The sequence below is a fragment of the Ochlerotatus camptorhynchus genome, unplaced genomic scaffold (genome assembly GCF_037179485.1).
Source record: "Ochlerotatus camptorhynchus isolate MF236.1 unplaced genomic scaffold, CSIRO-AGI_Acam_v1.1 ptg000330l, whole genome shotgun sequence".
NCBI lineage: Eukaryota > Metazoa > Arthropoda > Insecta > Diptera > Culicidae > Ochlerotatus > Ochlerotatus camptorhynchus.
The window spans coordinates 4,392,967-4,417,210 of NW_027040818.1; the positions used below are offsets into that span (position 1 = coordinate 4,392,967).

The 24,244-nt window shown below is 40.2% G+C and overlaps 1 protein-coding gene across 1 annotated transcript in view; it reads right to left on the reverse strand.

The window, feature by feature from the left end:
- Positions 1-24,244, reverse strand: part of LOC135708336 (serine/threonine-protein phosphatase 4 regulatory subunit 1-like) — a 529,117-nt gene that overhangs the window by 492,006 nt on the left and 12,867 nt on the right. Inside the window, exon 2 of the mRNA XM_065230381.1 lies at positions 12,636-12,723. Coding sequence (XP_065086453.1) covers positions 12,636-12,723 — 88 coding nt within the window. The remainder of the gene's footprint in view (positions 1-12,635; positions 12,724-24,244) is intronic.

Consider the following 24,244-nt stretch of genomic DNA (forward strand, 5'->3'; position numbering starts at 1 on the left):
GTCACTTGAAAATTCTGGATAAGATTCAAAATATTCACGGTCACGGTCCTCTTCTGAAAACGTAGTATAGATTTCTTGGAAGAAATTTGCAAACAAATTGCATATATCGTCCGAGTTCTCACCTACCCTATCGTCCAAATGCATCTTTGAGGGAAAATTATCAGATTTTAATTTGGTTTCCACATAATTGAAGAAGTTCCTAGGACAAGATTTTATTTCAAGTTCAGTTTTTAAATTAAAATTCCAGGTCCAAAAATATATTCCCTGATATTCCCTATATTTCCAGGGTTTCCCAGGTAGTCAACACCCTGGAAGGGTATTAGATTTCCATTTCTGGGTTATTCGATTTTTTAGTGTCGACTTTTGTTTCAGTGGGGTGGTCAAAACAACTATTTTAATTTTGTCGAGCTAGAAAAATATGTACTTTTATGATTCCTTCTGCATTTTTTATATTTATCACATTAGTCACTAGTTACTAGAACGGCCTTCAGAATGATAATCTGCGCCAAGTTTTCGATCAGTATGACGAAAGGGTTACATGTCTATTGACAATTTGAAGACTTACGCCAGCTGCTGCAAGGATCAATAACGAACCCATAAAAGAGAAATCGCTTGCCAAATGTAAAATTTTACAACTACCCATAACAGAAAATCATGTTCCCCACCGTAATAGCTATCAGCGCGCATCTTGCAATTTCCATTAATACTACCGCAAGCTGCAGCCCAGGAAAGCGATCCTCGCCTGATGGCGTCCATATAAGCAGGAGAATCCTTGCAGCGAAGTTTGAAGATGCACGCTTCTCGCCCATTTAGGCCAGCAATCTTTCAGCCGCTCGTAAAACTCCTCAAACATCATCGAAGAAAGGCAAAAGCAGGCACACGCCACCAAACGCCAAACGCCATGTGATCACCGCCGCGATGCGATGCAGAGCACGAGCCCGGAGAAACAGCTGAACAACTGTTACCAATATTTCCTCCTTCAGGCTCGCACGTCTCCGAGCTGCATCCATCCGACGATCCGATCCGAACCGACAACGACGAGAGTAGTGTCCGTGGCCAAGCCACGTTGTGTTGTTTTGGCTTTGGCTTATTATTGCTGGTCCTAGAGTCCTCTTCTTGACAGCAGACAGGTGCTAATTTCGGTTTTCACATTTTGTGTTGCCCTCGTCTCATTGGTCTCATCTGCTCCCTCCCGTCGTCGTCGTCGTCGTCGTCCCGTGCATCATCCCTTCCACTTTGTTGCCGTCGACGACTTCACCCGACCGCCCACCACTCCTCAGCCGAACTCTTCATCCACACCGGGACAAAAGAGGTCCCGAGCTGAGTCGTCAAAAATTTTCTTGTTTTCAGGCTTCCCTCTGCGACCATGTGGATTTGTGTTTTATAGTCTTCGAAAAGTATTAAATATTAAGTTCGCGGCGTATTTTTCTCGTTTGTCCTACTTCAGCAAGAGGGCCAAATGTTTCGTCGTCTCGTCGTCACTCAGACCTCCTCCTAACTATAAGAGAACGAGAATTAAATTAGATTCGTTTGACAACTGCTGCTGACGGCTGGTGAACTGTGTCCGGCCATCGACTTCTCTTCTATTTACTACCCCACAATTTACTTCTTACTGATGTTTCCTCCTTTTCCTTAACGCTTCTTGTTTTATTGCCCCTGATGGTGCATCGGTTCCTACTTATGTGTGCAAAGGGGGAGTAAGTGCGAGGAACCCACGACGACGACGACGACGACGATAACGGCGCATATATCGGATCAAAGGAATTAATAATAATTTCAAATAAGCTCCTTGTTATTGCTTTTTATATGTTTGTTGTTTCACCATTACGCACACGTAATAATTCGGGTTGACTTTTAGTGGTTCTTTATTGCAACGACGACGACGACGGGGACGGGGACGGGGACGAGGACGATGACGGACGTTGGGTTTTTAACAAGAAGTTTCTTCACTTTGCGGTGTAATTTACCCTCGCCCAAACGCAAATGAATGCTGACCAGAAACAGTTGGCATTTTAGTTGATCTTGGCATTACAGCTATACCTTCTTCTTCAGCAATATGTTGAACATGTCTAGTGACAGCAGACCTCTTGGTCAAGTCTTATAGGTTTTCTCAGATTCTCTTGAGTAAGTAGTAAGGCTTTCTGGTAAGAGTCCAGAAGACACAAATACCTGCAATAATTTTTAAAAATCAGATGCTCGAGATGTTTTTTTTTTTTTTGGTTCTGGAATATGTAATAGGGTGGGTCAAGTTTGTATGGTGGATCACAACCCCCTGTTACCCCCTGGTCTTCCGATGTGTACTGAAGTCCTCAAAAACGGTATCAAATTTAAACGAATTTAGTTATGATCTAGATTTGCTGGAGAATTTTAAATTTTGTATGGGAAACTTGCAGCTAGCTTTTCTGCAGACGACAATGTTGTTCTGCATCGTATTTTCAATCTATTTCCGAGATTTGGTGAAGTTTGAGCAATATTTTTATTTTTGGGCAAGCAAAGCAATAGGTTCGTTTCGTATTCATTTCATATTATTATATTAATTTAGACCTAATGCTCCGCGCATACCTACAAAGTCAAAGGCGTAGTTTTTTGCCTGTTGATTTGAGGTGATTAAGTATGAGTTAGGTAAAGGAGTACGCATTTGATTAGTATTGTCTGTTCAATTTTCACACTACCGTACCCTAGCGGAACTATCAATCTTTCCTCTTCAAAACTTTCTCTAGCTAATAATGTATCGCACTAAAGCTTCATGTTGATATTAGTATAGCATTTTCTCCCAACTCTGAAGAATCTGAAGTCAAATTTCTTGGACAGTTGTAAAGGCTCATGGGATTTTATGACAGGGTGAGTGGTAATTCCAGTGTGTTTTAAACGTTTGCAGTTTCGGATGGGTTAATCACATACAGGTCTGCATATTTTTCTTTTAGAGTGAATTTAAATGGCAACACGACTCGCAAGTTCGGTTTTGAATTTTCATTCGTTTGAGACTCGTGCTAATCATGAACGCGAAAAGGGGACTCGTGATAAGCCTGTTTTTGACACGGTGACTGTGAAATTCTGTTTTCGGACGAGACAATCAGCAAAATGATCGAGTATATGCAGCATATCTTTCTGATATTCCTCGTGACAAACTGGCTGTTCAAAGATTCCAGACTGTTTCCATGGGTGATGGTTTGGGGATGTTTCTCCAAAACATTGAAGGTTCCATTGCTGTTCATTGAACCTGGTGTTAAAATCAACAGTAAATATTACATCGATAATGTTTTGAAGAACCATTTGCTTCCCTTCGTCAAGAAACACTACAAGAATGTACCATACTGCTTCCAAAAAGACTCTGCACCGTCCCACCAGGCCAAATCTACACAGGCCACAAAGCCAAGAGGTAAATTTTCCGGATTTTATAACGTCGGGGAGTTTCCTGCTTTTTCACCCGATTTAAATCCTCTCGACTTCTAAGCATGGAGCTACATGCTAGGCAAACTAGGAAATATCAAGGGACTAGCCGTAGCTGTAACGCTTTTCAAAGACGCATGCGGCTGGTAATTAAGACAAAGGGAGAAACATTTGAACTGGACTGAGTCAAAATAAAAGTTATAGATATCCCAAACGGGAAATATACTGAAAATTAAAATTCATGCCAGCTTCCCTTTTTCATGACCATATACTTTACTGACAGGAATTACCACTCACCCTGTATAATTACTACGAAACTCATTGCGATATTCTTTAGAAATTTCAGAGAAGCGTTCCAAGTGAATTCCTTGAATAATTCCATGAGAGTTTCGGGAGAATACAAAACGAATGCCAATGAAAACTTCGAGTAAATTTTCATGAGGAATCTCCGTTAAATATGGAATGGACTATTCTGAGATCACCAGAATTATTTAAAAGTTCCCAACATTTTCCGGAAGTTAATGAAACTGCCTTGAAGTTTTTTTGTAGTTTGAGAAACTTGCCTGATGCTAACAATACTTCTATCAAATGTTTTAACTCCACTGAACTTTTTCGGACTTCCTAAACTTCCTCAATGTTCCTAACAATCATGGATCTTCCCTAAAGGTTTAACAATTCGCTGAAGTTCTCGGTATTATTTTAATTTTTGTTTTGAAATTTCTCTAATGTTAACGAAAGTTCTCTGAGGTTCTCTGTTCTTTCCTGAAGTTCTCTAAACTTCTTAAAAGTTTTGCAGTTCTCATGAAGCTTGTTGTACTGTCCTGAATTTATTTGAACTGTCGTAAAAATGTTTAACCTTCCATGAACTTCTGAACTTCTGTGAAGACCTTAATAGTTTTCTAAATATCTCTGTAGTTCTCTGAAAATCTGAGAACTTCTTAAAATTTTCCACTACTTTCCTATAACTAATTAGACTGAACTCGCCCTGAAATTCCCTCTATTTTTGGAGCTTACTGAACCTCTTTGAAACAGACTTGCATTTTGATTGTTCATGAAAGTTCCTTAAGTTCTCGAATCTTCCCTAATGTTCCATAGAACTTCTATGAAGATCTCGACATATTTATGTTTCTGCACTTGTGTGAATAGGGTAGAGAACTACTTCGGCCTAATCGCCCATTTTGGGCCTATCGAGCAGAAAACTTCAAATAAATCCATGATTTCAGAGTTAACAAGTCAATTATGCGTTTGGTACGATACTTTAGTTAATAACCTACCGAACGAAGTCAATGAGAACGCGTGGTATGAAAGTTTGCACCCATTATTCCCAAAAACAAAAGAAGCGCTCCGACCGAATCAATTTTTATCTTCATCCGATAGGCCGAAGTGATTTCATGGGCTTTTCAATTGCGTCTCAATGCGTTAGGCCGAGTTTAAAATCCGTAGGCCGAGTTTGGCGTCAAGAAGCAGTGTTGGACTTTTTACAATATCTCAACGATTGATTTCTCGTTTTCAAATCTTATGATACGTACGGAAAGGTAAATAAATTTGGAAGCCATCAGTAATAATAACATTCCGTTTGGTGCTAAACTGATCCAGATTAAGAAAGACTAAGTGCGGGTTATGCTTAATAGGCCGGAAATGGGGTATTTAACCCTATTTCGAAGTTTTTAGGAATTTAATTGAAGTGCCTTGAAGTTTCTACTAAGTCAATTGGATTGTTCTGAAGTTATCTGATCGTCCTCGAAGTACTCGGAACGTGGCTAAATATCATGAAACAATCTAAAAATTTCTAATTTTTTTGAAGATATCGGTGCATGCTAAAAGTTCTCGCATTTTTATATCATTGATGGAACTTTGTTGATGTTCTCTAAACATCTTAGCAACATTTTTACATTTTTTTTCAATTTCCCTTCCCTACTCTTAAAATACTTTCATATTTTCCAAATGTTCTTTTTTTTTGCGTTGTACAAATTATTTCGGAGCTTTGCTGGAGTTTCCGAAAATTCCCCGAGTTAAACTTATTTAAGGTTTCTGCAACTTCCTTGAAATTATTTGAACTGACCTTTGATGCTCTGATCTTCCCTGATGTTCGCAGAGCATCCCTGAAGCTCTTAATTCTATTGAAGATCTCAGTTCTGCTCTGAAATAAATGGGTTTCTCGTAAACACCTTTAAGCTTCCCTGTAATTTTCTGGACTTCTGTGCAGTTCCTGAAATATTTCTGAAGTTTTCATAAATTCTCTGAAGGTGTCTGTAATTCCCTGAAATTCACGGGACGTTTTAAGGCTTCTCGATTATTATTTTTCAGCGCATCATGGAACTATCCTAAATTTTTCTAAACTTTCGCTTATATATCTTTAAACTGTTCCAAAAGTCTGGACTAAAGTGATGGGAACTACCCTTAAGATCTCTGAAATTCCCCCTGAAGATCTCTAGATCTAACTTTACTGAGTTACTTGGAACTTCTTAAAAGTCTCCACAATTTTCCTCAAGTTATCTATATTTCTGAAGTTCTCTTGAGTTCTCTGAAATTCTAGGAACTTCTTAAAGGTTCCTGAAGTTTTTAGGAAGCTTATAGAACTGCTTTGAGGTTCGCCATATTTTCAGGATGTTAACTTCCCGTATGTTCCCGCAGTTTGCTTGTGAAACTTCATTGAAATTGTCAGCATTTGCTTACATTCCTCAGAACTTCTGTAATGTTCCTACAATTGTTGTTAACTTCACTGAAGATCTCTAATATTTCATAAAAACCAGTTCCAAGCCGAACAGGATAAAAAAAATTTTAGACTAAGTTTGTGAATTCTATATGGGGGTACACTTTATGAAAACCAAAAATGGAACATGTAACAAAACTATGAAAGATTTTCAACGTTAATAACTCAGCTTCCCCTGGACCAATTCCAATAATTTTATCACCAATCGATCAAAAATATCCCTACGCATCTGCTGAATTTAAGACTTTATCAATTTTCAAAATGTCGCTATTGAAAATTGCACGAACATCTGTTGATATGATAATTAAAATTATCACCGATTGCCTGCTAAAAGCGATGTTCCTAACACATATTTCAAAGTTGAATTCCATCCGGTATCACCAAACGGTGTTTATTCAACCACCGCGTGGTGAGTGGTGGTGTTCTCCAGTACACAATAAAAGGCTCCCCGCAACCAGCTAGCTATCAAGGCTGCCCTCAACCGCTGATCGGATTCAGTCCAATCACCGTGTGTGGTGGTTTCTGGTCGTTAACATCAGCAGTGCTTTCGGCGCGTGGCGTTCAATATTGTTCTCCAGTACACAACGAATGGCTGCCTGCAAGCAGTGAGCTGCAGCCCACATGAGCATCCATAGAAGGAGGAAGAAGCCACACCGCTATTGATCGGAATCAGTAGCACTTCGTGAGTGGCTGTGTGCTATCTATGCCATGTATACGCCTACTTTCAGCTGAATCTAGATATGTTTAAATCTAACATACCATGTTCTTGAAGGCAACATTGGGGTGCAATTTCCTAAACCATAGTCGGTCGCGGCATGAAAGTTGTCTGATTTTAATCCAGAGATGGTGGATTTTAATTCTTAATACGTCAATCGATAGGAATTTTTTCTACGAATCTGTTGAAATTAAGACTTGTCACTATTGAAAATTGCGCGAATGTGCAACTGTTGCTATGATAATTAATATTATCACCGATTGCCTGCGAAAAGCGATTTCGCTACCACAGATTTCAAAGTTGAATTCCTTCCGGTCTCACCAAACAGCGTTTATTCAATCATCGCGTGGTGAGTGGTGGTGCTCTCCAATACACTACGAATGGCTCCCTGCAAGCAGCTAGCTATCAAGGCTACCCTCAACCGCTGATCGTGTTCAGTCCAATCACCGTGTGTGGTGGTGTCTGGTCGTTGGCATCAGCAGTGCTTTCGACGCGTGGCGTTCAATATTGTTCTCCAGTACACAACGAAAGGCTGCCTGCAGGCAGCGAGCTGCAGTCCACATGAGCATCCATAGAAGGAGGAAGAAGCCGCACCGCTATTGATCGTAATCAGCAGCTCCTCGTGAGTCGCTGTGGGCCAGCTGTGTCAAGCGCGTTATACTAAAGAGTATAAACAGAGAGAACCCCGCTCAAATTCCAATTCCTACACAAAACACAAGCTTCTGCTGCAGTTAAAAAATAAAATTTATTATATAAGACCACGTAGTCCTACGTCACCATTGCGTACAACCCCATAGGGCTGTCCCTTGTAGTTTTTTTTTCCAAAATGGCGTCTTTGACATTTTTCAATAAATTGTAGCACGAAAACGCAATTTCTAGTCGAAATGACGTCTGAGACAAAGTTGTATAGAAATGAAAAGCCATTCTGAGGAAATATACACGGTAATTTTTTAATAGGAATAAGTTCATAAAAAGTGTTAAAAACTGAAATATTTCAAAAAGTATATCTTCAGTTTATTTTTTAAATAAAGTTCATTATGAAATTCAAACTATTGGAGCATTAAAAACCATACCAACATTTGGTCATATTTTCAACTTCTTGTTAACAAACTTTAAAATGTATCAAACATTGTTTCCTGTGTAGAAATAACTTAAAACAGGTTACTAGCAAAAAGTTCGAATATGACCAAAAGTTCTTGTTCATCGATTTTCGTCAATTATCAAGTTTTGATTCCAAAAGTTTGCATTGAAAAAATACTTTTTGGGATATTTGAGTCAAAACAATTATTGCAAATCGGAGAAGGTCGACATTTTCCAATTCGTCATTTGGTACGGAACTGTTCTAAATCTAGTAACAAACTTGAAATAAATAATTTCCCTAATTCTGGTACTATGAAAATTGCTATGACATGAAATACGAAACTTCAAGGATTTGAATATGTTGAGGTCTTGTTTTACTTATGTAATTGTTAAACTTCATCACTCCATGGAGAATTTTTATTGACTAGCTTGAAAAAAGTGACCAAGTCACTAAAAAGTCTTTTTTGAGATTCCCTAAATTTTATATTAGGTTTTCTGAACTACTGTGTTTCCAAAGCCTCAGATAGCCTAGTCAGTAAAGAGGCCCGGTATTACCAATCCGGAGGCGGTGGGTTCGATTCCCAGTCCAGTCGTGGAAACCTTTCGGGTTGGAAATTTTATTGACTTCCCTTGGCATATTTCATTGTGCTTGCCACAAAATATACAATTCATACATTGGTTGACATAGAAAGCTCTAAATGAATAAATGTGGAAATTTTTCAAAGAACACTAAGTTGGGAGAAGGCGTAAACTCGCGTAAGAGTGTCAAAGTCATGAAGAAGAAGAAGAAGAAGTTTCCAAAACTTTGTTGGGGTTCCTTGAATTTGTTTAGGTTCTCTGAACCTCTTTAAAGTACTTCAAACTTGTATGAGGTTCACTCAATTTTCTGCAAATTCAACTACTTTCTCTGATCTCATTAAAGGTTCCCAAGGTATTTTAGAGATTCCTTTAACTTTTCTGTTACGTAGAATTACGTCTTTCGGCAACATATTGGGGGTGCAATTTAAAAAAAAAAACCAAGTTCAACCGCGTTACGAAAAGTTGTCAGGTGTTGTCCACTTATAACTCTGTCAATATCGGATGGATTTTAATTCTAAACAAGCCAATAGGTTGGAAAATTTTCTAAAATGAACACTTTATCAATTTTCAATAGGTCACTATTGAAAATTATATAAATGTCCATTGCAACAGGTGATCAAAATTATCACCGATTGTCTGCAAAAAGCGCTTTTCCTAGCACAGATTTCAAAATCGAATTCCATCTGGTCTCGCAGAGCGGTGTTTATTCAATGGCGGTGTTGTGGTGTCCGATCGGTCATCATCATCAGCAGCAGCAGCAGTGCTTTCGGTGCATGAGCGTCCATTCACCCAAGAAGGAGGAAGAAGCCGCACCGCTACTGATCGGATTCAGTTGCTCATCGTGAGCCGCTGTGGGCCATCTATGCCAAGTGTGTCACCTTGGTTCCAAACAACATAAAGCTCGCCAGCCTCATCCGTGTTGAACACCCTAATAGCTCAGCATTCCTCAACCATCAGGACAAAACGGTTTTTTTCAGGACCACCATAAATTATTGTTGATTAAGAGTTGATAATGTACCCAACAACTAAACGTTTGTGGTCAAATACGTAACAGTATTGAAGTGGCACATACAAATTCTAGCAATGACCGAATACCACATGACCTTATCAATTATCAGAAACACATCGAATTAATGTAGGGTTTTCTTAAGGACACTAGAAAAAAGCAAAAAAATCTCGAATTCATATGATTGATCACAAATATCTCACGGTTGGAAATTTTTAGCAAGAAATTCCTCCAAAAATATTGAATAAACCAAAAATTTGGTGCGTTTTGTGCGCGAAAATGCGTAATTTTGTCGACTGAAAACGAGGCGTTCCCGTGATGAGAAAAAGTGGTTTCCCTAACACAGTCGCTGGATATTGATACCGAGCACGTAGTCTTACTTTTTTTTTTCTTTTTTTTTTCCTTTATTAACGAGACTTTCAGCCTTAGGCTGGTTCATCTCTATGTCTTACGTCAAATCTACGCTCGTATCTTGGATACAACCTCTTACTTTTTTAAAATTCTCTAAATTTCTTATTATATCATTTGAACTCACTTGAACTTCTCAGAAGAACCTATCAGAGATCCCCTAAACTATAATGAAGAACCCTGCAGTTCTCTACATTAAACTAAACAAAAATTCTTCTATTTCTATCTTATTTAATGACGTTTTTAGGCTGATTCGTCTTCGGTAGTTGAAATTCTTTGGAATCCATCGAACATTTTATTTGAATTTGCAAGACTCTCTGAAGCTCCCTAAACTTCTCTGAATTTCTACACTACACTACACTGAACTACAGATAGATTCAGCGAACTTCGAAAGTTACAAAAGTGCTAAAGAGAGGATCTACGAACTTAGAGTTGATAAGAAGACTTTGGAGGTGTCTACTAACGAGCTGATCCTCTTCGTACATCTTAACTGCTTCAATGACTTTGACGGAACTCCCTTGCGCCTCAGGGAACCCTACAGAATGTGATGTCAATGAACACCAAATACAGGGACGCTTGGAATTCGTTGACCTGCTCCAGGAATAATACGGAGCGTGGCAATATGATCCATACAAGATCTTTCGACTCGGAATCCTGCCTGCTGCCTCCGGAGAGTTACATCGATTTTCTCCTGTATCCGGATTCAGGATAACTTTACAAAGAGTGTTGGAACCAATACATAGTAGTATGATGCCTTGTCGCATACAGTCGGATTACCCTTCCGGGTCAAGGAAAGTCACGGTGTCCCAGATATTATGGAATAATTGATGCAACATTTCTGGCTGATTTTTTTTATATTTTAGACACTCCAGGATGATTTTAACTATGCGGGATGAGCACCTTTATGCCAGACCCGTCTCCTGATGCAATATGTTATGCGGATAGCAAGGGTGGCCCCTGCAGTGACGGAGGACCGACAAACCGACTTGACACTTAATTCTGACTTATGCCCGAAAATCGTAAACTGCTATGGTCATTCATGTCGATTTGTCGGTGGATGCAGCATCGGAGTTCACGCGAGTGATTCTCCTGGCTGATCATGAATTTGATGGCTGGTTCGCCGTCGAAACTTAAAGACGTTAATAGAAGTGCCTCAAATCACCTCATTTTCAAGGGAATTCTACGAAGAGGTTCAAGGAAATCCCGAAGAGTATTGCAAGGAATTCTAAGGAAAATTCCTCGACAGTTCTGACTACAAATCCAAGACAAGTCTGAGGTGAACTCTAAGTCACTTTGTTGAAATATTCTAGGGAAATTTTAGAATGATGGAGAATTAACGAGAATTTACCGTCAGAAGTGGTGAGATCAAAACTACCATCTTTTTGAATTTACCCTATCAAAAGGCGGGCATGAATAATAGAGGGTTTTTCTTGGAATTCAATATGGCAGATATTATCCATCAAGGCACGCCAAGGTGGCATGATGGCAAATGGAAGATTGCTGGCATAAATGCTACACGTTGACGGCAGCTGAAAGATAAGTTAGAATCAATTCCGCGAGTTGGTATTTTTGCTTTGCTGCGAAAATGACGAATCATTCAATTTCTGAAATTTCGTTTCCTGGCACTGCTCACCATAAACACAACCAGACACATTCGATGTGGTTCACTATAATCCCAAAAATAATGATGACATTGTCACCACAGCGAGTCACGTCTCTCGGGTGGGGCTGGGGAGCGGAAATGGGACATGTGCACGACTCTCCAAAGAAGTAAGTAGACTATCGCAGAAGTGGACACTGGGAGATCCGATGCGATCCGCGTCGCCGCCGCCGATCCGGCATTGCACATCAAATTACTATACCTACTATAGCGCACACAGTTGAGTTGAGAGAGAGTGTTGTCTAAATTTAGCACAGTCTAGACGATCGACGAATTTTCCGCATTCGTTTTTCAGTCTATTTTCGTTGGTCCGGTGAGCCATCGGCGAGCGAGCGAACGAGCGCGCGCGGTGGGCCATCCGGTGCTGACGACGGACGACGACGGCGATCAACCATCACACACACCCAAGGCGGATCGCTTTTCGCTTCATTTTGGTCGGTTTTTGTCTAATTTACTGATTTGTGCAACCAACGAACATGCTGGCTATAGTCTTTGCTTCGAGGGGGACCGGAAGAATTCGCCACCATCGGGAAAGGATTAGATTTTCTCTGTCTGGCTGTGCGCGGCCTGCAGCAGATCGTTTGCGGTCTTTCACTTTCATCTTGGCGTCGTCGTCGTAGTCGTCGGAAGGTGTCCTTGTGATGTGAAAATCTTTTCTACTGGTCTATTTCGGGGTACCTCTACGAAGCAGGAAGTCGTGTGGAAAGTGCACGATGCAGCGGAAATTTAGATTAGCGAGAGGAAGGTTGAGACGCAAGTTGGCGCGAAACATTGATTGGATTCGTTTGCAACGTGCTGAAGCAAGCAGCGATGGTGATTATGATTGGAGACGTCGTCGGTCGTATCACACGAACAGCGTCGACCTTTTTCCTTCAGTGAGACTAGAATTTGATTAGGCGATGATAAGATTACTCACATTTCTTAGAACGACGTTCCGCAGTGTGACGGAGTTCTTTGATTTGAATGAGACCAAATTAAGGCGAGGGTTTGATTGAACTTTGTTAGGAATTATCTTCGGGATTCAGTGAAATATGCATGGCATGGCAGCATGGCACTAGATATTTAATCAACGCTGCGCACTTACCTGTCTATAGTCTGCGAGGAGGTCGCAAAGTTGTTGAGCGAATGTATCGGATCATTTTTCTTGAACAGATACCCAAACGTATCGCCCGCTGGAAGGAAAGGGAAAAAAACATCGAATTAGATTCAAACTGAGATGATGCGTGCTTAACGGCATATTCAAGACAACAACCGCCCAGTTGTGATTCCGACCGCTAGGCATCGAAAAAGCGCTTCTCTATCACACTGGTGGCGGTAGACGGTGGCTGAAGCCAGAACCTGAATGCTCGCGGATGCACAGGCCCGATTAAACCAACTCAAGATTCGTTCCCTGAAGTTCGCAAGAACGTAGGTTCATGGCGAATGAGAACCAGTCAAATTTGAGTTTAGTTAACTAATAAATCACGTAAAGTGCAGGAACTCAGCGATGAGTAAATTTGCCGGATGTTTTTCCTGGTTTTTCGAGGAAAAACTTCCTGAATATGAGAAAAGTTAAGATTAGATTCACTCAGTCTATTGGTACTACTCCTAGACTTAGTATAATTGTTAGGTTTTTCACAGGAGGCAAATTTACTCATCGCTAAGTTCCTGCACTTTTGGCGATTATGAGTGAACTTAACTCAAATTTGGGTTGTTCTCATTCGCCGAGTACTCCTAGACTGAGTAAAATTTTCCTCGATTTTCCTCATATTCGAACAAATTTTTGAGGAAAAGCGATGAACATTTTACTAAGTCTCTGAGTGACCTTCGTTTCGACGATTTTGAGTGAAAAACCACTCAATTTTGAGTCGAGCTTATCGGCCGTGTATAAACGATGGTGATGCGTCCGTGCTGAAAACATAGAATTTAATGCGTAGTTTGACAAGAGATGCCAGATCTGCCGATTTTTCCAAAGAAATCAAATTAAGGGGCAAAAACAGTTTTGATCGAATACTGATGAATGTGGGCGTCTTAGTGGAATACCTGTATAAAGAATACTAATTATCGACCAATACTCTCGTACTAATAGTCGAGTATTAGTACAAGGCACTGAAGAAGTCTGCACATTGTAGACGAAATACACGTATCTGTCAAGGATAAGCAAATAAGGTAGTGGAATTAAATGGAAATTACTCATCCTTCTCTCAAAAATAGACTAAACCAAACGAACGATCAATGTATTAAGAGTACGATAATAAATGCAGAGTAAATTTCAAGAATTCTAAAGGGAATTTATAAAGTGTTCTGCACAGAATTTTAAGACTGTTATGGAGAATAGCGAAGGTGTTCATAATATTGAGGGAAATACTGAAAGTTAATCTGAAGACATTTTATAATGATCCTTAAGGCCCAAACTCAATTTGAGCGGAAGCGGACCGGAAACGGAAAGATTGGCAGTTGTCACAAATTACGTAAAGATGCCTAACCGAAGTCGATACCGTCGATACCGTCGATACCGTTGCGCTTCCGCTGTCACTGTGCTTGGGCCTTAAGGAAATCCTTGAAAAATTTTGAAAGATATCTTGGTAAGTTACAAAGACATGACTTAGTTAAATCAGGCATTGCAAATTTGTCAAGATTCGATTAGCATTAGGATTAGCTTCCATCAAACTGTACAATATCGTGGGTGGTACAAATTCAAAACTATTAAGATCAAGAGGGATATCTATCACTAGACAGATAGCAAATAGGAAATAATTACTATCTCCCAGATAAAGACTCATCCCTCTCCAACAGTCAAGGATTGTCCTGGCCACGTCCTTGCAACTGGTAGGGATAGGAAATGTATGTTAGTCCAACATTTGCTTAAGACCGATGCTTAAGAACTCCACGACCCCTCATAAATGTCTCGGGAATTTAGGAATTATGTTAGTATTGAAGGTAAGCCATGGAATACACCCATTCAGTGTTGCTGGCAAATGTAGATTTTTGTTTTATAAATGGTGAAATTGCTGTCCGGAGCGTCTGCTGGAAGTTAATATCAATAAACGATTGAATCAGTAAATCTGTTTAAGTATAACATATCTAAACTAAGTGAGTTCTGAACGCCGCGCGAAACAGCAGAAAAAAACAGCTAGTTAGCAGAGTGCCACCAAAATAAATGTGATAGCCTATGTTGGCCAGTTGATTAATTTTGGTTTCCTCCCTAAATATTCTACTACTATAGAGATTCTAAGATTTGTACTAAATTTTTCGATGTACAGAAATTAAGGATCCAGGATTCAGATTTTTTGTTATGATTCTGATACTTCCATCAAGAACAAATTCCATGATCCTGGTCTGAGAATACTGTTCAAGATTATGGGGGTAGAAATTCCTGCTGAAAAGTGTAACAGTGAGATAGAATGATAGCCTGAAAAGGTGTGAAAAGTGTCTCAAACTTCTTGTTGAATGTGAACTTCTTAGTGGAATACATGTATAAAGAAAGAGAAGGATTAGTAATTTCCACTTAATTTCACTAGCCTACAGTCTCTTGTATTAGTACAAGACACTGAAGAAGTCTACACATTGTAGACGAAATACACATATCTGTCAAGGATAAGCAATTAAGGTAGTGGAATTAAATGGAAATGACTAATCCTTCTCTCTTTCTTTGACTCAAACTTGATAAAATCCTCCACGTCGGATGTAAATTCAATATCCCAGATATCGAGAATCTTTTTAGGCTCCGTGTCATAAAACATTTTCGAGGTTCACAAATTAACAAAAATATTCAAAATGCCACACATCAGACATCAAAAAACTGTTGAGATTGCAAAGTTAACCAAAAATCACGTTTCTAAGGCTTGGAAATTGTTTAGGATTCTCACTGGAATTATCTAGGAAAATTGTCACGATCATGGAATTGACAAATTTTCGAAAATCAGGGACATTGCTAATTAGTTTAGATCTAGTACTTATTTTTTGGTATTCCGTACAACGAAAAAGAGAAAAATTACGAGCTTGAAGAAATATTCAAGATCTTAAGAGAAATATTCGAGAAATCGAACTTGGAATTTTTATTTAGATTTCGATTAATAGGGGAAATGGCTCTAATGTTGGCCTATGGATCTAAGATTGGGCCCATCGCCAAAAATCCACTATTTATCAATTTTATCTAGATGAACGCGTCATTAGGACGGTACTAATGGATATTTTTGATCGCTATTGAAAATTTAGTGGATTGTTGAATTTATGTATGGGCCCAAATTAGGGGCATTTAGACCCCCATTACTTCCATTTCACCTCGAATATGTATCACTGAAAAACACCGTTGCTAAAATACTATCGCCATATTTTGAATGTACTATCATGGGTAGCACGCTCAACAGATGGCGGTAGTGTTTAAACGTCAACCGCCAACAGATGGCGATGTTATCAACCAGGAAAACTTTACATTTACCGTTGATTGCTTATTCGATGAAAAGCATCTGAAAGCTATGTCTATTTGTCTGTATTTTAAGGTTTCAATCAAATTCCCGGTGGTATTTCCGGTTGTCTTCGATTTCCGGTTAATTCCCTGTTTTAAAGGTTTTCTCGGTTCAATGGCCACTCTGGAATTGTGTAAAGAGTGAGAACTGAATACAAATGAGAAATCATAAAAAAATAGGAACAAGAAAAATTTCCAAGATGTTGAGTCGTCGACTTTTCTAAGAAGAATTAGACTGTTCGCAATGCTGTTGTATTTTATATGGATTGTTTCAATTTTAAACTATAACAGAAACGCACCCCTCGCAATGCTGACCAGCAGTTTCATTATTCGAGCACTATTTTGTACCAATTTGCAACTGCTCGACAGTTCAGTTTTATTTCAGAGCAGGTTTGAAACACGAATGGAACTCTGTTCCAAATTTCTTTGGACGTATTTATAGATGCTTCTCGTTAATCTTGAGAGAACTTCATAGTAGTTGAGAGGAGTTAATAGAATTTTATAAATTTACAGAACTTTTGGGAACTTCTGAGAAATTTGGGGATAGTTCATAGAAGTTCGGAGAACTTCTTAAAAATACGAAGTAAACTATGGAACTTGTATTTTGAAAAAAGGAGAATTATGGAAGATAAGGTAGTTTCATAGAAGTGTGAGGTATTTTATAAAAGATCGGGAACATCGTAAAAGTTCTGGAAATTTCATAGTATATTATAGAACTTCATGGGAATTCAAGGATCTTCACAACATTGCTTGAAAGTGCTTGCCTCTTTTACATCAAACAGATATTCTCTCATATGATACCAGGCTGCTCATAAATTGTTCCAACGATCTTCAGGTGATCTAAGATCTCCATGAAGTCCTCTTGATATTTTTTCAAGACTTCAAATTGATCAGGTATTATTGTAACGATCTTCAACAATCCATCAATTCAAATCACATTTATTAGATGTTCTCTCATGATACCAGGTTGCTCAGAAATTATTCAGTGTACCATCAGGTGATCAGAGATCCCAACGATAACCTTAGGTTACTTTTTCAAGACTTCAGATTGATCAGGTATCATTCTGAAAATATCCAACTATCCGACCATCTAAATCATATCTCTCAGACATTCTCTTATGTGATACTAGGCAGCTCAGAGATTATTCCAAAGACCTTCATGCGTTTTAAGATTTCCATGAAGTCCTCTGGACACTTTTTCAAGACTTCATTTCACATATATTCTCCCATGATACCAGGTGACTCAGCATATATTCCAAAGCTGTGATTCTCAAACACTTCTCATAATATTTTTTACAAGTCTTGAGATTGATCAAGTATTACAGTAATGCCCCGTTTTTGTCAGCCCCCTGATGAATTTAGGGCTGACAAATACGGGACACTGACAAAATCGGGACATTTTTTTTCGCTTAATTTTTTTAACATAATATCTTTAAATGCTGTTTGATAATGCAAGATTTATGTTTTAGGAATCATTCAATATATACGAGCCCATTTAGGGGGGCGGGGAGAGCTGGAATTTCAAACTTTTCGTAAGTGTCATATAAGAAAAGACATTCTTACATTGATGGTGTGGAGGGGGGGGGGGGGTTGCTGAATGGACTTAGGTAAGAATTGAATGGCCACTCAATGCATATGTGGTTAAGCATTTTCTGTAAGAACAACAATAATAATACATAGTGCATAATAAAGACTTGCATATGTCCCATGGACCCCATATTAAAATTCTCTGAATGAAATTTGAAGAGATTTTCACACCCACAGACATACACACACATACACACACAAACACACAAACACACACACACACACACACACACACACACACACACACACACACACACACACACACACACACACACACACACACACACACACACACACACACACACACACACACACACACACACACACACACACACACACACACACACACACACACACACAAATGGCGAGTGGGATAATAGTGCGGCTGCCCCTGTCCCGGTAAAACCTTGGTAGGCCTCCGGATACGTTCAAAACTCGTCACCAATTGGTGATTGGTGAGTAGTAGGCTCAGATGTAACATTCCTGACTTACGCCGATCTGGCTCTGAACACGGCCCCCATGAAGGACCGTGTCAACCCTAGCATGGCTTCGCTGCTTGCATAGATAACCATGGGATCACGATAGGAGACTACATACAACGAGTGGAGATAGCGGCCCGGAGGGGGGACCCATCAGAATGGAGAAAATCGGAGAAAAAAAAACAAAAAAAACGAAAATGAAAAAAACCAAAAAAATATGAAGGACGACGGCAAGACGCCAGACAGTGAAAACGGAGGAGCTAACGTGTTCGCAAGAAGCGGAAAGCTGCAGAGATCACCAGCGTCAAACCAGGTGACCACAGCGAGTTCCAGTAGTAGCATACCCCAAGTGGAACAGCATGGACCCCAAAGAGAGCAGCTAGGTGCGGTGCCATGCCAAATATTCACACCGAAATCTAGCAGTGGCAAACAGCAAGAATTGCAGCTTGGGAGAACCAAAATGACGGAGGTTAGGAGGAAGATCGATGAACTCTATGTGTTCGTGAAGGATAAGAACAACATACACAAGGAGGTCAAGCTACTAGCGACGGTCATCAAATCCGGCATAGCTGTGGCAGATCGGGAACTGCAAGAATGGAGAAGAAGAGCCGAAGCGGCTGAAAAGGCTCTGCTTGAGGCCAAGGATAATGCAATGCTGGCTGAAGCGCAGGGGACGCCGAAGGAACCAACGAATCCACGTCCGGAGAAAAGAGATAGGGAAACGCCAGGAGACGAAGAGGATCCCAAAAAAACACAAGGACGACGAATACGGGGACAAGGAGCAAGAAGATGGAGAAGACAGTGATTGGCTTAAAGTCGAAAACCAGAAGGAGAAGAGGAAAAAACTGAAGGAAGAGAAACTAAGGAAGAAGGAACAGAAGAAGAAGGAGGAGAAGGAAATGAAGAATGAAGAGGAAGAGAAGAAGAAGAAGACGGAAGAGAGGAAAAAGGAAGTCAAGAAGAAGGAAAACCCCAGGCATCGTAGGGAGAGAAGTAAGGGTGACGCTCTGGTTATCGAGGCGAAAGACAAAACGACATACACAGCACTCCTCCGGAAAGTGAGAGAGGATCCGAAGTTGAAGCAACTAGGCGAGAACGTGGTGAAAACCAGGCGCACCAGAAAGGCGAGATGCTCTTCGAGCTGAAGAAGAACTCGTCGATGAGGAGTTCAGCCTTCAAGGAACTCGTCGAAAAATCTCTTGGCGAGGACGCGAACGTAAAAGCCTTATCAGTGGTCAGAGTCAGTGGTCGAGTGCAAGGATCTGGATGAGATCACAACGGAAGACGAGGTACGATGTTCGCTGAAGGTGCAATGCAATCTGGGAGATGTACCTATCACAATCCGGTTGAGGAAGGCGTACGGTGGTACACAAACGGCGTCGATACGACTTGCGACGGACGCAGCTAACGAGTTGCTGAAGACAGGACGAGTCAAGGTTGGGTGGTCAGTATGCCCCCTGAAAGCTATCCCTCGGGTTACCAAGCAAATGAAGAGATACTTTAAGTGCATGAACTTTGGTCACCAGGCGAGAAACTGCAAAGGCCCTGATAGATCGGAGCTGTGCAGGAAATGCGGAGAGAAGGGGCACGTTGCTAAAGACTGTATGAAGCAACCGAGGTGCATGCTCTGCAGAAAGGAGGACGGAAACGGTCATATGACGGGAAGTTTCAGGTGCCCAGCTTACAAAAAGGCGATAGCGGGCCAATAGTAATGGAGATAATCCAAATAAATCTCAATCATTGTGACACAGCACAGCAACTGTTGTGGCAGTCGACAACGGAAACAAAGTGCGACGTTGCAATTATTGCGGAGCCGTATCGAGTCCCTCCCGATAACGATAACTGGGTGGCCGATAGAGCAGGGATGGCGGCAGTACAAGTTATGGGCAGGTATTCCATACAAAAAGTGGTGACGAGGTCTTACGAAGGTTTTGTGATCGCCAAAATTAATGGAACCTTCGTATGTAGTTGCTCGGGGGTGCATCCGAGATGGACAATGGAGCAGTTTTCACCAGATGCTAGATGGACTCACCGGGGAGCTCACCGGACGGAGACCAATCGTCATTGAAGAAGATTTCAATGCTTGGGCAGTGGACTGGGGAAGCAGATGTACCAACGCAAGAGGGTATAGCCTGCTGGAAGCTCTGGTAAAGTTGGACGTCAGTCTGGCCAACGAAGGAACCATCAGTACCTTCCGCAAAGATGGTAGGGAATCCATTATCGACGTCACTTTCTGCAGTCCGTCGTTAGTGGCAAGTATGAACTGGAGAGTGTGTGAGGAGTACACTCATAGTGATCATCAGGCGATTAGGTACAGCTTTGGCCAACGGATACCTACGGCAATGTGGAAAACGAAAGTAAGCAAGCGGAGGTGGAAGACGAAGGCATTCGACAAGGATCTCATAATTTTCAATTAGCCCCTCAACCCCCCTCCCCCCTGCTTTGATCTTGCCACCACCGCACATTTAATTCTCAAAAAATGTCATTATTGAGCTCGACAATCAATAAAATACGAATACGACTGTACAAAACAGTCCACCTCAACCAAAACTAATTGAATCATATAGGCTGACAAAATCGGGTTAAAAAGCTGACAAAATCGGGGGTAGACAAAATCGGGGGTAGATAAAATCGGGGGCTGACAAAATCGGGTCACCACTGTATTATAAAGATCTTCAGACATTGGTTGTTAAGTTGTTAAGAAGATGTTTCAAAAACCATCAGGTGATCAGCACTGCCCATAAATAATCAACAATCAAAATGATATCCCTAAGATATTTTATCATATTATACCAAGCGACTCAGCCATTATTTCATTTGATAACCCTTCATGTGATCAGAGATATTTGTCAAGATTGAATGGTGTTTAGGTACTATTCTGAAGACATCTGGTTGACCAGGTACTATTCTGAAGGTCCCAAACTGTCCAACAGTTCAAATAATGTATCTCTGATATTCTCTCAGGAAACCAGATGACTCCCAATTTATCCAAAGATCTTCAGGTGATCAGAGATCTTCAAAAACTTCACTGAAAATTTGTTCAATACTTCTGGTGGATCAATTATTCTGAAGATCTTCTACCGTCCAATAATACGAATCACGACCCTCAGATATTCTGATATCCTGACACCAGGTTGCTCGTGCTCATCGAAGCGAACAAACTTTCCACAAGCACACATATGTAGCGATGAATACCAAACACCTTTTCAAACTGTGCGTTGCGTTGATCGCATTTCAGTTTCATTTCACGTTTCAAATTTTAGAACTGTCGAGAAGTTTGAAACAATTTGAAACTCAGCATTGCGAACGGCCTTAGACGATGATTTATTCTTAGATTTTACGTTTATTTATAAAAACCGTCAACATCCTAGATTTAGAAAAAATAACAACTCATTTTTTTAATAGGGTAGAGAACTACTTCGGCCTAATCGCCCATGATTTCATAGTTACCAAGTCAATTATGCGTTTGGTACGATACTTTAGTTAATAAGCTACGGAACGAAGTCAATGAGAACGCGTGATATGAAGGTTTGCACCCATTATCCCCAAAAACAAAAGAAGCGCTCTGACCGAATCAATTTTTATCTTCCTCCGATAGGCCGAAGTGAATTCATTGGCGTTTCAATGCGTTAGGCCGAGTTTGGCGTCAAGAAGCAGTGTTAGACTTTTGACAAAATATCTCAACGATTGGTTTCTCTTTATCAGATCTTACGGTACATACGGAAAGGTAAATAAATTTGGAAGGCATCAGTAATAATAACAATCCGTTTGGTGCTAAACTGCGCTAGATTGAGAAAGATTAAGTGTGGGTTGTGCCTAATAGGCCGGAAATGGGGTAGTTAACCCTATGGCATTGAAAAAATAATACTCAAAATGTGATATGCCGATTAAAAATATTTTTTTTTGGTCCAAAAAAGTGTTCACTCTGCAACTTGGAAGATTGTTCAGAGCACCTTCAATTAAAAAGAAATCAATAGTATTCTGAGTAGAGTACCCGCTATGGAACTCTTAGAAGAATTTAAAAGGAATTCAAAGTTATTAATTCAAGAGAAATGCTGAGGAGAATTACTACAAAATTCTGGTGAACATTCTAATGGAGCTCTGACTAGGATTCCAAGATAATTCTGAGACAGGATATCTACTCATTGTGCTAAATAAAATTTCCTGAGTTTGCAGGTTTTCCAGGACTTCAACGGAAAATTTTCAAGTTTTTGAAGAAATATTTTGATTAGCTGTGAATTTCTTGAAATGGTCCTTAGAATTCCTTAGGATTTCATCGTTGAGCTCTCTAAAGATAAGGCTCAATCGAACTAACTTTACAGAGGCGAGGATTCTTGTTCACTATACAAAACTTCGTAAAACTATAGAGCAATTCCCTACAAATTCGCAAATCGGTTTATTTTTGTATTTTTTTTTATTTGGTTGAAAATTTGCTGAAAGGTTACTTATACCGACAATGCCATTTGCATCTTCATTCACTACGTAGACAGTTTTTTGGAATTCTTAACCCCCCTCTCCCTGCGTAGACAATTGTACATACACATTTTTTTTAAATTTGTATGAGCCGTGGATAATCCGGAATTCTTAGGAGACTTCTTTAGAAGTTTGAGGAGTTTACAAGGAATTTCAATAAGGAGTCCAGAATAGTAATGTAATTCAAAGGGAATTTTGAACACATTTCCAAAGAATTCTGAGTACCATGTCAGCAAGATTCGGGAGAAAGTTCTAATAGATGTCTAAGGAGAGTTTCAAAGGAATTTTGAAGAGCATTACAAAGAAACTTCAAGAGCTTCTCTCTCGCATTTTAAGAAGAATTTCAAGAGCATTCTGAGGAACAGTTTTTATGGAATACTGATGTGAATTTCAAGTTAATTTTAGGAAACCTGGGGTGAATTCCAAGTGATAAGTCCTAGCTAATTCTGTTAAAAATTTCAAAAAATTCTGAGGTAAACTTTAAGTGAATTCTGAGGAGACATTTTCTAGAGTCTGTGACATGAGGTGTAATAACTTACAAAGTTATTCAAACTGCCAGACATCGGACATTGAAATACTTTGAGATAGTGATGCTAACATACTAGGTGGGGTGAAAAGTAATCTCCTTTGAAACAAAACAAAATTTATATTTTTATATTTTTTTTTATTTTATTCAATATAGTCCCCTTTTAGCTCGATATACTTATTCCAGCGATTTTCCAACTTCATAGTCCCGCCCGAAAAGTAATTTTACGGAAGGCCTACAAAATACTCCTCCGCGGCGTCGATGATTTCATCACGTGAGTTGATTTGTTTTATTGATGAGCCATATTTTGAGATTCGGGAAGAGATAATAGTCTGAGGGAGCCAAATCGGGTGAATACGGTGGATGCGGAAGCAATTGGAGCCGTAAGTCATTGATTTTAGTCGTGGTTGCGATGCTCTTGTAAGCCGGCACATTGCCTTGCAAAAAAAAATCGCTGCATGTGAGTCCATTTTGCAGCGATTTCGGCCTACAATCGCTCCAATAATTCACAGTAATACTCGTTGTTGATGGTTTTTCCTTTTTCGAGGTAGTTCACGAAGAGTATGCCATGACAATCCCAGAAGACCAACAGCATAACCTTTTCGACGCATCGAGCCTCCTTCGGTCGCTTCGGAGCATTCGTGCCGGCTTCAGTCCATTGCCGGGCATTCATTCTGTTTTCTGGGGTGTCATAGTGGATCCAGGTTTCATCAACAGTTACCAATCGACGCCAAAAGTCCGCCCGATTCCGCATCAGCAAGTCCAAACACTCTTTCGAAGTGCTCTCGCGTTCGTGTTTTTGGTCAGGATTGAGCTGGCGCGGCACCCGGCGGCAGGATAACTTTTTCACACGCAGAATCTCGTCCAAAATATGGCGTGTGCGCTCAGTACTAATCTTTGCGGTATCTGCTAGCTCGCGCACCTTCACTTTCCGGTCAGCCAACACCATTTCATGTATTTTTTGACATTTTCCTCTGTAACCGCATTGGAGAGCTGCCGCTGCGGACTTGATCGTCAGTGAAGTTGCGGCCACCACAAAACTCTCGTAACCATTATTTGACGGGGTAATCTGACGGAGCATTAGCCCCATAATAGTTATCCAACTTTTCTTTTGTTTCCTTCGCCATTTTGCCTCTCAAAAAATAATGTTTTATGAGAGAACGATTGAATCGTTTTTATCC